Below are 13,074 nucleotides of genomic sequence, written 5' to 3'. Positions count from 1 at the left end.
TTTCCCCTAAAGCTTCTTCTGTTAGTCTTTCCTAAATGCAACTCTAGCTTTCCAGTTACTCAAACTTAGAACCTTGCTGTTCTTCTTCTTCTTCTTCTTCTTCTTTTTTAAGATTAAGGGCACTTGTACTAACATCTGTTTTCTTCCTTTTTCTTCTTCTCCCCAAACATCCTCCGCCCCACCCCACCCCCACATAGTTGTATATTCTAGTTGTGAGTGCCTCTGGTTGTGCTGTATGGGATGCCGCCTCAACATGACATGATGAGTGGTGCTGTGTCTGCACCCAGGATCCGAACCGGTGAAACCCTGGGCCACCAAAGCGGAGCATGCAAACTTAAGCACTTGGCCACAGGGCTGGCCCCAAAACCTTGCTGTTCTTGACTTATCTTTCTCTCACACTCCACATCCAAACCCTGTCTGCAAATCATGACTACTCTCCCTTTAAAATATATCCAAAATCTAACCCTTTCTCCCATCTTAATCTTTTGCCTGAATTACTGCGAAGGCCTTCTAACTGGTCTCCCTCTTCACACCTTTGTTCCCCTTAAATGTGTTTCTAACACAGTAGCCATAGTAGTCCTTTTAAAAAAATAGATCATGTAACTTTTACATTCAGAAACCTCCGGGGACTTACCAGCTCATTCAGTAACAGCATAGACTTCTGCATGGTCAAACCACCCTCTTTTATTACTTAACTACTTTTCTCCTCTCACTCCTTGTCACCCATGCTGGCTTTTTTGTTTTTCCTCCAGTTGGTCAAGCATGCTCCATACCATGGCTACTTCCTCACCTCCTTCAGGCATTTCCTTTCCATCCTGTTTAAAAGCTCAGTCCTTCCCCAGCTTCCTATCTCCTTTCTTGCTTTATGTTTCTCCTTAGCCCTCATCACTGTCTAACATAATAGATATTTTAGTTTTTCTTTTCTTTCCTTTTTTCTTAGCCTCCTAGAATGTAAGCTCCAGGAAGACAGGGATTTTTGTATCTTTCACTCGTTTCTTCCCAATGCCTAGAATCGTAGAACATAGTAGTTGATCGGTAAATATGTGTTGCCTGAATGACTTTTAAATCTTATCACCTCATTTTGGGTCATTCCTAGTAGCATACAAGTATATTCCAGACCTTTGTGCAGGTGGTTCCTTCTTGTCATCTGTGGCTCATGTCATATATCACTTCCACATTGGGGTCTTCCCTGTTCATCCATTTTGACTTTGTCATATTATCCTTTGGTTTGTGCACTTAGTCATACTCTGAGGTAACGTCTCTTTACTTGCTTGTTCTTTTCAACTCTCAGAGTCTTGTCCTGATTTTCTATCCCTGGTATCTAGAACAGTGTCTGGAAGTTTGGTACTCAGTAAAGGTTTGTTGAATGGGGGAATATCCTAGAATTGGACCACCTTTGGTTGTCTCCAGCTAATGCCCCATTTATTTTTCTCCCTTTCGCAGCCTGAAAGAGAGATCCTATGGACACAGTCTCCACTTTTGATCTCCCGTTCCAGTTCATGTTCTGCTTTCATTATTTGAGTGAATGTGCTTTGGCTGAGCTCACTCCTGTACTTCCATGTTGACCAGTCAAGTGGATGCTTTTTAGTTTTGGTCTTGCTGGACCACTCAGCATTTGCTGCATTTTTTTACTTTCTTCCTTCTAGAACAGCTCTATGCAGTAGAACTTTCTGTGATGGTGGAAGTGTTCTTCTACATCTGTGCTGTCCAGTATTGTGACCACCAATTACATGTAGCTGTTGAGCACTTGAAATGTGATGATGTGACTGGAGAGCTAAATTTTTAATAAAATTAAATTTAAGTATAGATAGCTGCATGTGACTTAGTGGCTACCATATTGGGCAGTGCCATTCTAGAAACACTTTCCTCTTTTTTCTTAAATTGCACTGAACTCAGTAAGTATCACAACCTAATTACTCAAGCCAGACACCTAGGAGTCATCTTTAATTCCTGTCATCTACTGTAGTTTTTCTCATCTACTCCAACCAGTTTGTCAACACAGCCTGTTGTTTCTACCTCCAAAGTATTTCTCCACTCTAGCTACTTTTTGTGCCTAGTGCTACTACCACAGCCTAAACCACCACCATTTGTCACCTAGACTATTGCTTTAGTTGCTCTACTGGTTTCTGTTCTTTCTTGTCCCCTTTCAGTTTTTTCCATTATAGCCAAAACCACCTTTTAAAAACTCACATGGGATCTTCTTATTCACCTGCTCATAACCTTTCATGGACTTCAGTGGCACTTAGAATAAAAGGTGCATTCCTTACCAAAGGCTAGAAAGTCCTACATGTTCTGGTTATTTTCAACCTCATCTCATTGCACTCACCCTTTCCCACTGTAATTGAACCACTCTGTCTCAAGAATTGGTTGTTAAAAGATGATCAGGTGTTTCTTGACTGTAGGATCTTGCCCATGTTATTTCTTGTTTCTGGAATGTTCTTGAGACCTTTTCCAGGTCTCAGCTTGAAGGTTACCCTCAAGAAGCGTGTGGCCACTCTAAGTAGGACCTTCCACTTGTCCTTGTGTCATCCCACTCCCTTCTCTCACTTGTTACTTATTATACACTTAACACTCTGTAATTGTTTGTCTCCTTATCAATTCAAGGACCATGTCTGTTTTAATCACCACTGTATACCCAGAATCTATTACACCTCCTGGCATGTAGCAGTTGCATAAAAATTTGTTGAGTAAATGAATGAAATCTATATATACATTGTGTTTATGCTATTGGTATTGCTGTGTCCTGGAACTGTTGAGTACGTAAATGAAGGAATTGTGGAATAGAAAATCTCTTTTGATTAACATCACAGTTTGGTAAATTGAGAAAACAAAAAGCAATATACCAATGGAGCATTCATGTGTAACACCAGGTTATGACTCATTTGTGGGTGTCACAATAGAATGGAGATTTGGAACTCTTCCTTGAGGTTCTTTGTATAGAGATAATGAAAGCAGTCACATTTCTCTGGACATAAATGCTTCCTACGTCACTTCACTTTCTGTAATATTCTGCTGCTCTTCCTAAATATGAGAGAGCCTCATAATTATAAGACCTATTACTATGGTAAGGCTGTCAAAGGCAGAAAAATGTGCTTCTGTTTGGGAGAGTAACATAAACTTATGTGTCACTGGGGGCAGAATGTTGCTAAAGATTAAGTAAGAATCTGTGTTGTCTTAATGAATAGATGCTTCTAAAGGAGCTGATGTGAGGGTTACTCTGTGGAGTCAGATTTGTTTTTTTTTTAACTTGGGTTATTTATTAATTAATTGGTTAATGTTATAGATAGAGTTGGATCATATGGTTTGTCTATAGCTGTAGCCCTTTACTCGGGGTGGCAGCGTCAATGTGGATATGTATGACACCTTAAACAAGTAAACTAGAATGCCAGGGTCCTATCCCACCCATACTGATAGAAAACCAGGAGATGGAGCCTAGTCATATGTATTTTTTAAAGCTCCAGGTTAGAACTATTGGAAAGATCTGATTGCCACTATTAAAGGATTCTTCTGGCAAGCCTGGGAATCTTTGTATTTAAAAAGATTTTTAAAGACATGTATATATCAGGTCAAATTCTGGTTTAGCACATACCTGGTGGTAATGACCTGAAATGTTTTCCCAAAATAACTGGTCTTGATATGGCTTTCATATGTCATTTGGTTGAGGTTCATTTTCCACGCAAGCTGTTTTTGAAGATACTTAGGGGAAAAAAGTGTATAATCTCTCTTAGTAGCCTATTAACCCACTTAAAAACCCTTTCTGTTATTGGTTTTCACATTTAGATTTAATGTACTTAATTAAAATGTAAACTCACTTGTGTTTGGTTTGTTCTCATTCAAAGTAGGTAATAAATATATGGGGGGGGGGGTGGCCACCTACTGCCTGCCACCTTTCATATGGCTTGAGAACTAAAAATGTTTTTTTACATTTTGTTATGACTGATAAAAAACCAAAAGAAGGATAATTTCTCATAACATATGAAATTATATGAAATTCAAATTTGCAATTTCCATGAATAAATTTTTATTGGAACACAGCCACGCTTGTTAGTGTGTGCATTGCCTGTGGCTAGTTTCACACTACAGTAGTTGAACAGAGAGCTTATGACCTACAAAGCCTAAAATATTTACTATCTGGTCCTTTACAGAAAACGTTTGCTGACCTCTGTTCTAGGTGAGATACATTCTTCGTAAATGAATCCTTCATGTTCCTACAGGCACATAAGAAGTCTCTTAGGTTATATATATCACTGTTGGCTATCTAAGCCTCTGTATTACATTTTATTTGTTCTGTTGTCTACCTTTTGAACATTTTTCCTATTGGCACATTCAGTCCATCAGATATTTAAGAGCTTAATATGCTCTAAGCACTTCGGAAACAGTGAAGAAGTACAGTCCCAGCCATCACAGAATTAAGAGTTACTGAGTTTTTCTTTTTCTTTTTTTTACTGTGAGTGTGCTTGGTATGGTGGGGAAGGGAAACTTGTAACAAGTGGAGAAGAGGAAGGTCATTGTTATGGGGTGTAAAGCAATGCATTAAATTATTTCAGGAAGTCATTGAGTCCCTGCCATTAAATCTGCCTATAGCCTGAACCCAAAGATTAACATCTAGAAACTTTCTTGAAATAAAATCTTCAATTTACATGGCATAGTATACTCATCTTTGAAAATTCTGCATTTCTTGTTAACAGTGGTGCTGTCTAGCTAGGCAGAGAATCAGAGTACGGAGTATACAGTGATTCAAATCTTAGAAATACTAATTTTTTTTGCTGTGGTCACTGTTCAAACAATGTAGTTCTTTATATTAATTTGATACTTTTATCTCAAAATTGCTAAGCCTTCTCTTGCATTGATCTACAACGTTCATTATTAAATACTAATTGTACCTTTGAGATGGTGGTGGGATATATGATTTGATTGAAAGGGCGCATGACAGCCAAACAGACCTGGATTTGAATTTTAGCTGAATAGAGTTTATTAGCCATACTCCTCTATTAACTGCTGCTAGTCACTTTTTTCATCTGATAATTTAGGGAATGTTGTCTACTTTATGAGGTTGCTGGGAAGATTCAATGAGGTAACATTAGGCTCAGAACTGAAGTTGCCATGCATTTTAATTATGCTACCTTGTTAAGTATGTCAAGGGAAAAATTAGATGTTTACCTGGTGTTAGAAGGCAACATCCTAAAATTATTTTGTAAAAAATATTATTTAAAACAATACAAGTGATTTAATTAAAAATCTGGCATACTTTGTGATGCATTGATTCTTAGAATACTGCCACTTAAATAGAGTAAGAACTGAATGAAACTTTCTATTAAATTACTAAAATTAGGAAATTAATTGATAAAACTAAATGACACTTGCCTAAATATCAAAAAAATTGCCATGTTTGATTTCCTTGCTCTTAGAAAACGTTGGCACTTTTTTCTTTTTTTTTTTTTTTTTTAGCAATTTGTTTTTGCCTTAAGGTACTAATCGTTGGCTGAGTAGTTTCCATATTTCTTTTGCAGAAGGCCATTTTATAGACCACTTAGGTTTTGTGCCTAGAAACATTTCCTTAACCTGTATATCATTGTTTAACTAACATGGAGTGGGACTAAATGATATATTTTCTTGGACAAGTATCATTTCTAATACAAATGTATTATTTCTATATATTTAGTTCTGCAAATGTATGCAAAAAATGCCTCTAAAAAAGTATGCAGATGTTTTCATATTGGATACATGTTAAATATTTTTTCTTTGTACCCTTTTAATGGCTACATAGTAATCCACTATGCCCTCTCACTTGAATGATTTACTGTAGCTTCCTAACTGCTCTCCCTGCTTTGCTTTTCCCCTCTAAGTCTTTTTTTCCCATATGGACACTAGAGTGAATTTTAAAAAGCCTTAATCACAGATTATGTTAGTCCAGTGGCGTCCCAGTGCACTTTGGATTTTATTTTACATCCTTATTGATCTGGTCCCCACTTCTCTTCATGGTTCCCTGACTTCTAGTTACGCAGGTGACCTTTTAGTACCTTTACCAAATAGCTCATTCCTTCCTTTTCACTTTTTCTCCGAATGGAGTGTTCTACTCTATCTTTACCTGGCTAGCTCCTCCTCTGCTCAAATGTCACTTCCTCCCTCATCACCCAATATTATCTAGAGTAGCCCTCTTCCCCTACCAGTCACTCTCTTCGTACCTTATTTTCTTCACAGCAGTTCTCCTTAAATTGTCTTTTTTTATGGCTTAACTCTGTAACAGTAGAATGCAGGCTTTCCTAGATATATGACCATGACTCTCTGACTCTCTTATTCACTATTATTGCAATGCCAGTAACATAAAAAGGTGCTTAAATATTTGTTCATTAGATGAATACATGTTCCATTTAATGGATAAATTATTTTTTATTCACTCCTCTGTTGATGAGCATTTGGGTAATTTCCACCTTTTTCTCTGTGAATGCTTCACCGTGCAGACCTCTTGGCATGATTCTTTGAATATTCCTGCAGAATACATTTCTGTTATGAAAATGGAATTTTTAAGTCAAAGGGTATTTAACACTTACATTTAATGGGTAGTACCAACTTACCCTCCTGAAAGTTTCTGCCAGTTTAACTATATCTTTATCAGCAGTGGGTATTATTAATCTTTTCAATCTTTACCAGTCTGATAAGCAAAAAAAAATGTGTCTGGAATGCCGATATATAACTATTTTTTTATTTTCATTCAGTTATTTTTGCTATACAAAGTATAGGGAATAATGTAAAAAGCGCCCATGTACTCACCACCCAGATTAACAGATGTAATTTTGTAGTATTTGTTTCATTAAAACAAAACAAAACACACAAACTAAGGAGTTAAATCCATCTTTAATACCCTCACCCATCCTATTCTCTTTGCCCGCAAGTATTAAGAAGCTGGTGTGTGTATTCTTTGTACTTTTACTACATAAACACTATGAAGCGTTGTAGTGGTTTTTTTTTTTAACTTGCATAAAATTATATTTGGAAATTATAAAAATGTACCTGTGTGTAGATAAAGGCTATTCAGTATATACTTTAAGATAGCTGTGTTTTAAAATATCTGTCTTTTTGGTTGCTTATGTTAATATCAGCTGGAGAGAAACAGTGTCTACTTTTTGTAGTTATTTTGTTCTTAGAGCAAATAAAGTGAAAGTTTGTTTTAAAAGATTCTGGATTTTTTTCTGAAGGATCAGGACTGTTTTAGAATTGTGTCACCAGAGATTCTCTGTGAAGGTACTCTGGTGAGACCACAATATATCATAAGTGTTAAGGATTATTACTATAATCTAATTATTTGAAATAGTAAAATCATATTCTCTGACACACACAGTTGGCCTAAATGTGCTGTGTTAATGATTTTTCAAGGGGCTTCTTATGCATTGCATATACATGTAATCCATAAAAATATAAAAGGGGACTGCATAAAAAATCTGGCAACGGGGCCGGCCCAGTGGCACAGCGGTTAAGTTCGCACTTTCTGTTTCGGCGGCCCGGGGTTTGCCAGTTCGGATCCAGGTGCGGACCTGGCACCGCTTGGCAAGCCATGCTGTGGTAGGCATCCCACATATAGAGGAAGATGGGCAGGGATGTTAGCTCAGGGCCAGTCTTCCTCAGCAGAAAGAGGAGGATTGGCAGCAGAATGTTAGCTCAGGGCTAGTCTTCCTCAAAAAACAAAACAAAACAAAACAAATCTGGCAAGATTGGCTGGCAAGATTTGGCTGGTAAGCCAAAAGGCTACATGTAGCCAAAAAAAGAAAAAGCATTTAATTTTCTCATAATTTAGAAAGATTTGAGAAGGGGGTGGAGTGTTGGCGTATACATTAGATGGGTGACATAGCTATTAAAAGTTGTCTGAGATAGCAATGCTGATACGCCCTTGGTAAGCTGGCCACTAGTACAGTGCCTTCTGTGAAAATTGTAAATTTATGTGCCATCAGTATTTTGGAGCTATGTATCAAGGGCCTTAAAAGTTCTTACCCTTTAACCCAGTAGTTGAAGCAAACCTCAGGTGGGAGGGAGGTGGAAGAAATTAAGAGAATTATTTATATGTGGAGATGTTTGTTGGTATTGTCTGAATAGCACACTAAATGGAGAAGGGCAAAGTAAGTATTCAATAATAGATATAGTTAAATTGCAGCATAGACATATAATACAGTACAGATGGTAATATTTTATGAATCTACAACACAAGGAATTGATTTTTATATTAAAAGAATATCTAACAGTAAGTTTAATATAATACCAAATATATCAAAATGTCTTTAACTGCATATCATTATTATGGGAACAACAAAAAAATTTATACAAAGCATATATTGTTTTATGGATGGGGTAGGGAAGACAGTAAAATGAAGGAAGGAAAAAAATCATTTGGGGAACATCCTATCCTAATTTTTCCTAGCCACAGAGAGTTCGTATTTCTGATAGCCATTTTTACACCTACATATTTAAAGATAATACCAACAAGGGCTTTATGTTAGGTGTTTTAGAGGAACAAAAGTCATTAGATGTTTGTTTTCTTCTTGGCCAGTCCAGGAAGACTCCTCCCAGAAGAGACACACAGTTGAGGAGTAAAAGCAGAAAGGAAAACTGGAGTGAGTTGTGACTTAAAAAGTGTTAGTGTTGAATGAAAAGTGCTAGAACAGGAAGATTTTTTAAATGGCAAGATATTAGTAGTGACGTTAATAAAATGCATATGTATGTGTTTCTAGATTTACAAAATAAATCTTACTAAGAACTTTCTTTAGTCCCTGAGGATATATCAAAAGTTTATCAGGCTCCTGAAATAGAGTTGCATTTTCTTACTTTAAAACAATAAACAAGTGGCTTCAGTTCTGCCAGTACAGATTATTGGAAAAGTGAATTGTTAGCATGAACTGCTAGTACAAAACTGTGGTTTTATAATAGATCTTTATTTTTATATAGAAAAGTTACTCCCAGTTAGTAATACTCAAACTTTTTGAAACTTAAGGTAATTAAAATAATTTTGTCCTGATGGGAACTGGAGAAGTAACTTTACTGTGAAATCTATATCATGTCAAGAATTCTCACATGGACTTTGACAGAAGACCACTTAAAGTACAGAGGGTGTAGAAGGGGCTCCAACACTCATTGTGAAATTGAGTATGAGCTATTAATGCTAATCTTTTGTAATAATGTGGTATGTAAGAAAATATCCTTCCTTTTTTATAGTCACATAAGGTACTAATGTATGTAATTCACTTTAAAATCATTCTGTAGGAAGGCACAAATATGGCACAATATTAATAATTGTTAAGTATAGGTGATGTGGGTGTTTATACAGTGTCTACTTTTCTGCATATTTGAACATTTCCCTAATAAGAAAAAAGAAGAACCTAGCATGCGTGATTCTATTAGAAAAGATGAAGGGAAAATCGCTCAAATTACTCATATTTATTCAAAGTATAGTAATAGGTAATTATTATATATAAAGATAGAAATTATTATATATTAAAGGATATATGTTTTTATAAACCTTTATAAAGTTTAAATCAGAAAAAGCGAGATGAATATTGAGGATTCTTTACAAAATACATAATTTGAAAGAGTATGTGTTTAAATAGCAAAAAGAAAAAATGGGTGGATGCATATGTCCACTACCTCATTAGTCTGGATAAGTTTGCCGTCCCCTAGCACCTTTGTTGTCAAAGCACTTTCCCACCTTTAGCTTGATTGGGTACTTAGTAGGCTTTCCCCGGTTTTATTTCTCATAATTCTTCCTGAAATGGCTATTAGTTGTAATTTAAACCCCTGAATCGATGCTCTTGTTGCTGCTTTTGTATATTGTGTGTTTCTCCTTTACACTCTAGGCGTTTTTTCAACTTCAGTTACCTATTAAATTTTTTATTTTTATTTATTCACTCCAATCTTTATGAGAGTAATAAATTGAAACATTCTGTTTCCTTCCCCAGCCTACTGCTATTTTTAAGTTCTCTGTTTCCCTGGGGTCAGGTTTTCCTGAGGTGTTTGGTAAGCCTTGGTTGATTGGGAGCTCATTGGGCCCTTAATGATTGGCAGGGCATAGTGGAGGGGAGCCTGCCCTTGGGCTGAAAGCTCTGCTCAGAGAAAGAATGAGGAAGGCTCTCCTTTTGTGCAAGATTCTGCCCATTCTCTCTGGACAGTGTATTGAATTTCTTTAGCAAATAATTTTCAGATTTTTGGTAAATTTGGATTTGTCTACAGAGCAATATAGGGGTAGGTTGGTATATACTGTTGCTTGTGTAGATACCCATTTTCACTCCTGGTTTTTACTTCTCTTCCTGTTGATTGACACTTGCCCTCTCTCACCTCATAGGGTTGCAGTGAAGAGTAAGGATAATTTTTAGGTATGTTGCATACATTTTACAGTGCTATAAAAAATAGTAGTATCGAAAAGTCCCCATACAAATGGATATCGTAATTGTTATAAACCATGGTCAAGTTACCAGATCAGCCCACATAAACAGATTTTGTCCAGTAACATAGCTAAAATGTTTTGCCTTTGCATCAACAACAAGGAAGCAATACTATAAATATTTTTTTCCTTGAAGCCAGATATATCAGAGCAATTCTTAAACAGCTGCACAGCCTATAAACTTACCTAGTTGGTCTCTGAGCCCTGTGGTACCGGCCCAAGGAGGAGCTCAGTGTAGAACACGTTTTAAATCCCCTTTCCCAGAAATATACTGGGAGCTGGAGTGGAAAACTCATTTTCCAAAGAGGTGGAAAAGTAGCTAAATAGCTGGTAACAAATATAGGTGAAGGATAGAAACTAAAACACAGCATCAGTGGACAGAACCTGGGTTCCTTCCAGCATAGTATTTCTCAAAGTGTGGCCTGCAGATCACTTGCTCTGTCCTCGAGTTTTCATTAAAAATACAGTTTTCTATGCCCTACTCCAGTCCTGTTGAATCAAAACATTAAACACATAATTCTGCTCAGTAACTTATTTTGAAATATAAGATTCTTGTTGACAGGAGTCACCTTTACTATTTTCTGTCCTTCATTTTGCCTAGTACGTAGATTGTCAGTTATTTCTACTGTGGACACTCAAACAATTGTATCCACAACTCTTGACAGCTTTAGGTGTCAAGTGATCTTTGTGATCGTAAATGCAGTGTTGGAAGAACAATTTTAGAAATAATCAACACATGCTTCCTTTACATAGAAAAAATAGGACTTCAGAGTGCAGTTTCCAGCTTTATTACATATTTAAACTCCTTTTTACCTTGATAGAAAACATAGTTCACACTTTAATATCTTAGTCCATATCTTTACACGTTGGTAAACACCCAATATGTTAATTTGTAGCGCAAGATGAACTTGTTTAGGAGCAGACTTTGTAATAAAGGAAATTTTATTAGAAATAGCTAGACGCCATGGTCCCTTAAACTGTTATCGTTTGCAAATAGCTCCCTGTGATTCAGTGTTTTCCTGAATATTACACAATAAAGCCAAAATGCAGACATAAATTAGATGCTAAGATTTGTATATATAGGTGTGAATGATTAAATTTTTTATATTGATCGAAACAACATTCCAGTCAATAATACTTGTATTTATAGTAAATCATTGCTATAAATTTGAACTTAGAATAATTTTACTAAAAAGGAGCTTTTAAATTTGTGTCGCAGACTTTTCATTTGAAAAGTAATCTTACTCCTTAGTAAAACATCTAAAATCTTGTGTTCTGACCCAGTCACCAAAATCTGCTTTATGAAGATATTTTAGATGGCATCATAATTGTATCAGAAAACAGCTGACCCATTTAATGAAAATTGGTGTTTTTTAAATCCTCTTGATCCCTCTGCTGTACAAAGATGATCTATGAATTTTTCTGTGAGAGAAGTTAGACCTTTTGGTACTCAAGGAAGAGCTGATTTTGAATAGTTTTTTTTCCCACTCCCTGGCTTTCATTGTTAGAGCTTTTATACTTTCTTCGTCATCTTCAATAATTGTGCTTTTTGACATCCTTGAATATCTGTAATTTATATTTCTACAAAAAAGAGGTGCTTGTTAAAGAGCAGTTTTCACTTAGAAGTTCAGCAGTGATGGAGCTGTGGCTGAGGTGTCTGGAGGAGACCATGAGGTCTGTGTTTCACTATATCACATGGTTAACGAGAGTATAGGCCTTTTTGTGGATGTTATCTATGGTGTTTAGCAGGCCATCTTAGTGTGAGTATTAAAATCAAACTAATTTTAAAGCCTAATGACTTTCAATTAACTCTTTTAGGGTATCTGAAGTACACCATACAACAGTTTTGAAAATCCTGCGTGGACAATGGCTACCCAAGGTTTGTATCATAAGTCTTTAGTTACTGCATTGGGGCTCTGCTTCATTGCCGTTAACCCAGTCTGGCTCAGATCCCCCTGCTTTCCTCTCTCCCTGCTTACTTGTCAGGCTACCTTTTGCTCCATTTTCTGCTCACTCCTAATGGCTTGGTGAAATAGCAAACAAGCCACCAGCAGGAATCTAGTCTGGATGACTGCTTCTGGAGCCTGGATGCAGTACCATTCTTCCACTGATTCAGTGAGTAACTGTTAGGTGGTCCCCTAAGAGTGTAGATATTTCATCACTGAGCTAATCCTGGCTATCATTCTGTTATTCTTGGCTGTCTGTCAGATTTGACTGTATTTCTAAAAATATTTCAATGGATCATATCACAGATTTTTTTTTAATTAGGATAACATTCCCATGATAGTAATGCTAATGCTGCTTCATTTTTATAGCCGATTTGATGGAGTTGGACATGGCCATGGAGCCAGACAGAAAAGCGGCTGTTAGTCACTGGCAGCAACAGTCTTACCTGGACTCTGGAATCCATTCTGGTGCCACTACCACAGCTCCTTCACTGAGTGGTAAAGGCAATCCTGAGGAAGAGGATGTCGACACGACTCAAGTCCTGTACGAGTGGGAACAGGGATTTTCTCAGTCCTTCACTCAAGAACAAGTAGCTGGTAAGAGTATTAGTGCCTTACTGAAAGTCAGAACGCAGTTTTGAAAATTAAATAGTTCTGAAAGTTAGTGTGTAAGAACTTAAATAAAATAGCGTGGTAAAGAAAAGG

The 13,074-nt window shown here is 36.6% G+C and overlaps 1 protein-coding gene across 3 annotated transcripts in view; it reads left to right on the top strand.

Annotated features, from left to right (window-relative positions):
• The window catches only part of CTNNB1 (catenin beta 1), a 37,482-nt gene that overhangs the window by 11,375 nt on the left and 13,033 nt on the right, over positions 1 to 13,074 (top strand). For all 3 annotated transcript variants that reach the window (XM_046645753.1, XM_046645667.1, XM_046645581.1), the window contains exons 2-3: positions 12,242 to 12,302; positions 12,739 to 12,966. In XM_046645753.1, the coding sequence (XP_046501709.1) occupies positions 12,290 to 12,302; positions 12,739 to 12,966 (241 nt within the window). In that variant the 5' untranslated portion in view covers positions 12,242 to 12,289. The remainder of the gene's footprint in view (positions 1 to 12,241; positions 12,303 to 12,738; positions 12,967 to 13,074) is intronic.

This window comes from Equus quagga, chromosome 1 (genome assembly GCF_021613505.1).
Source record: "Equus quagga isolate Etosha38 chromosome 1, UCLA_HA_Equagga_1.0, whole genome shotgun sequence".
Classification (NCBI taxonomy): Eukaryota; Metazoa; Chordata; class Mammalia; order Perissodactyla; family Equidae; genus Equus; species Equus quagga.
The sequence above is the reverse complement of the archived record's forward strand: the minus strand, read 5'-3'. Positions and strand labels throughout refer to the sequence as shown.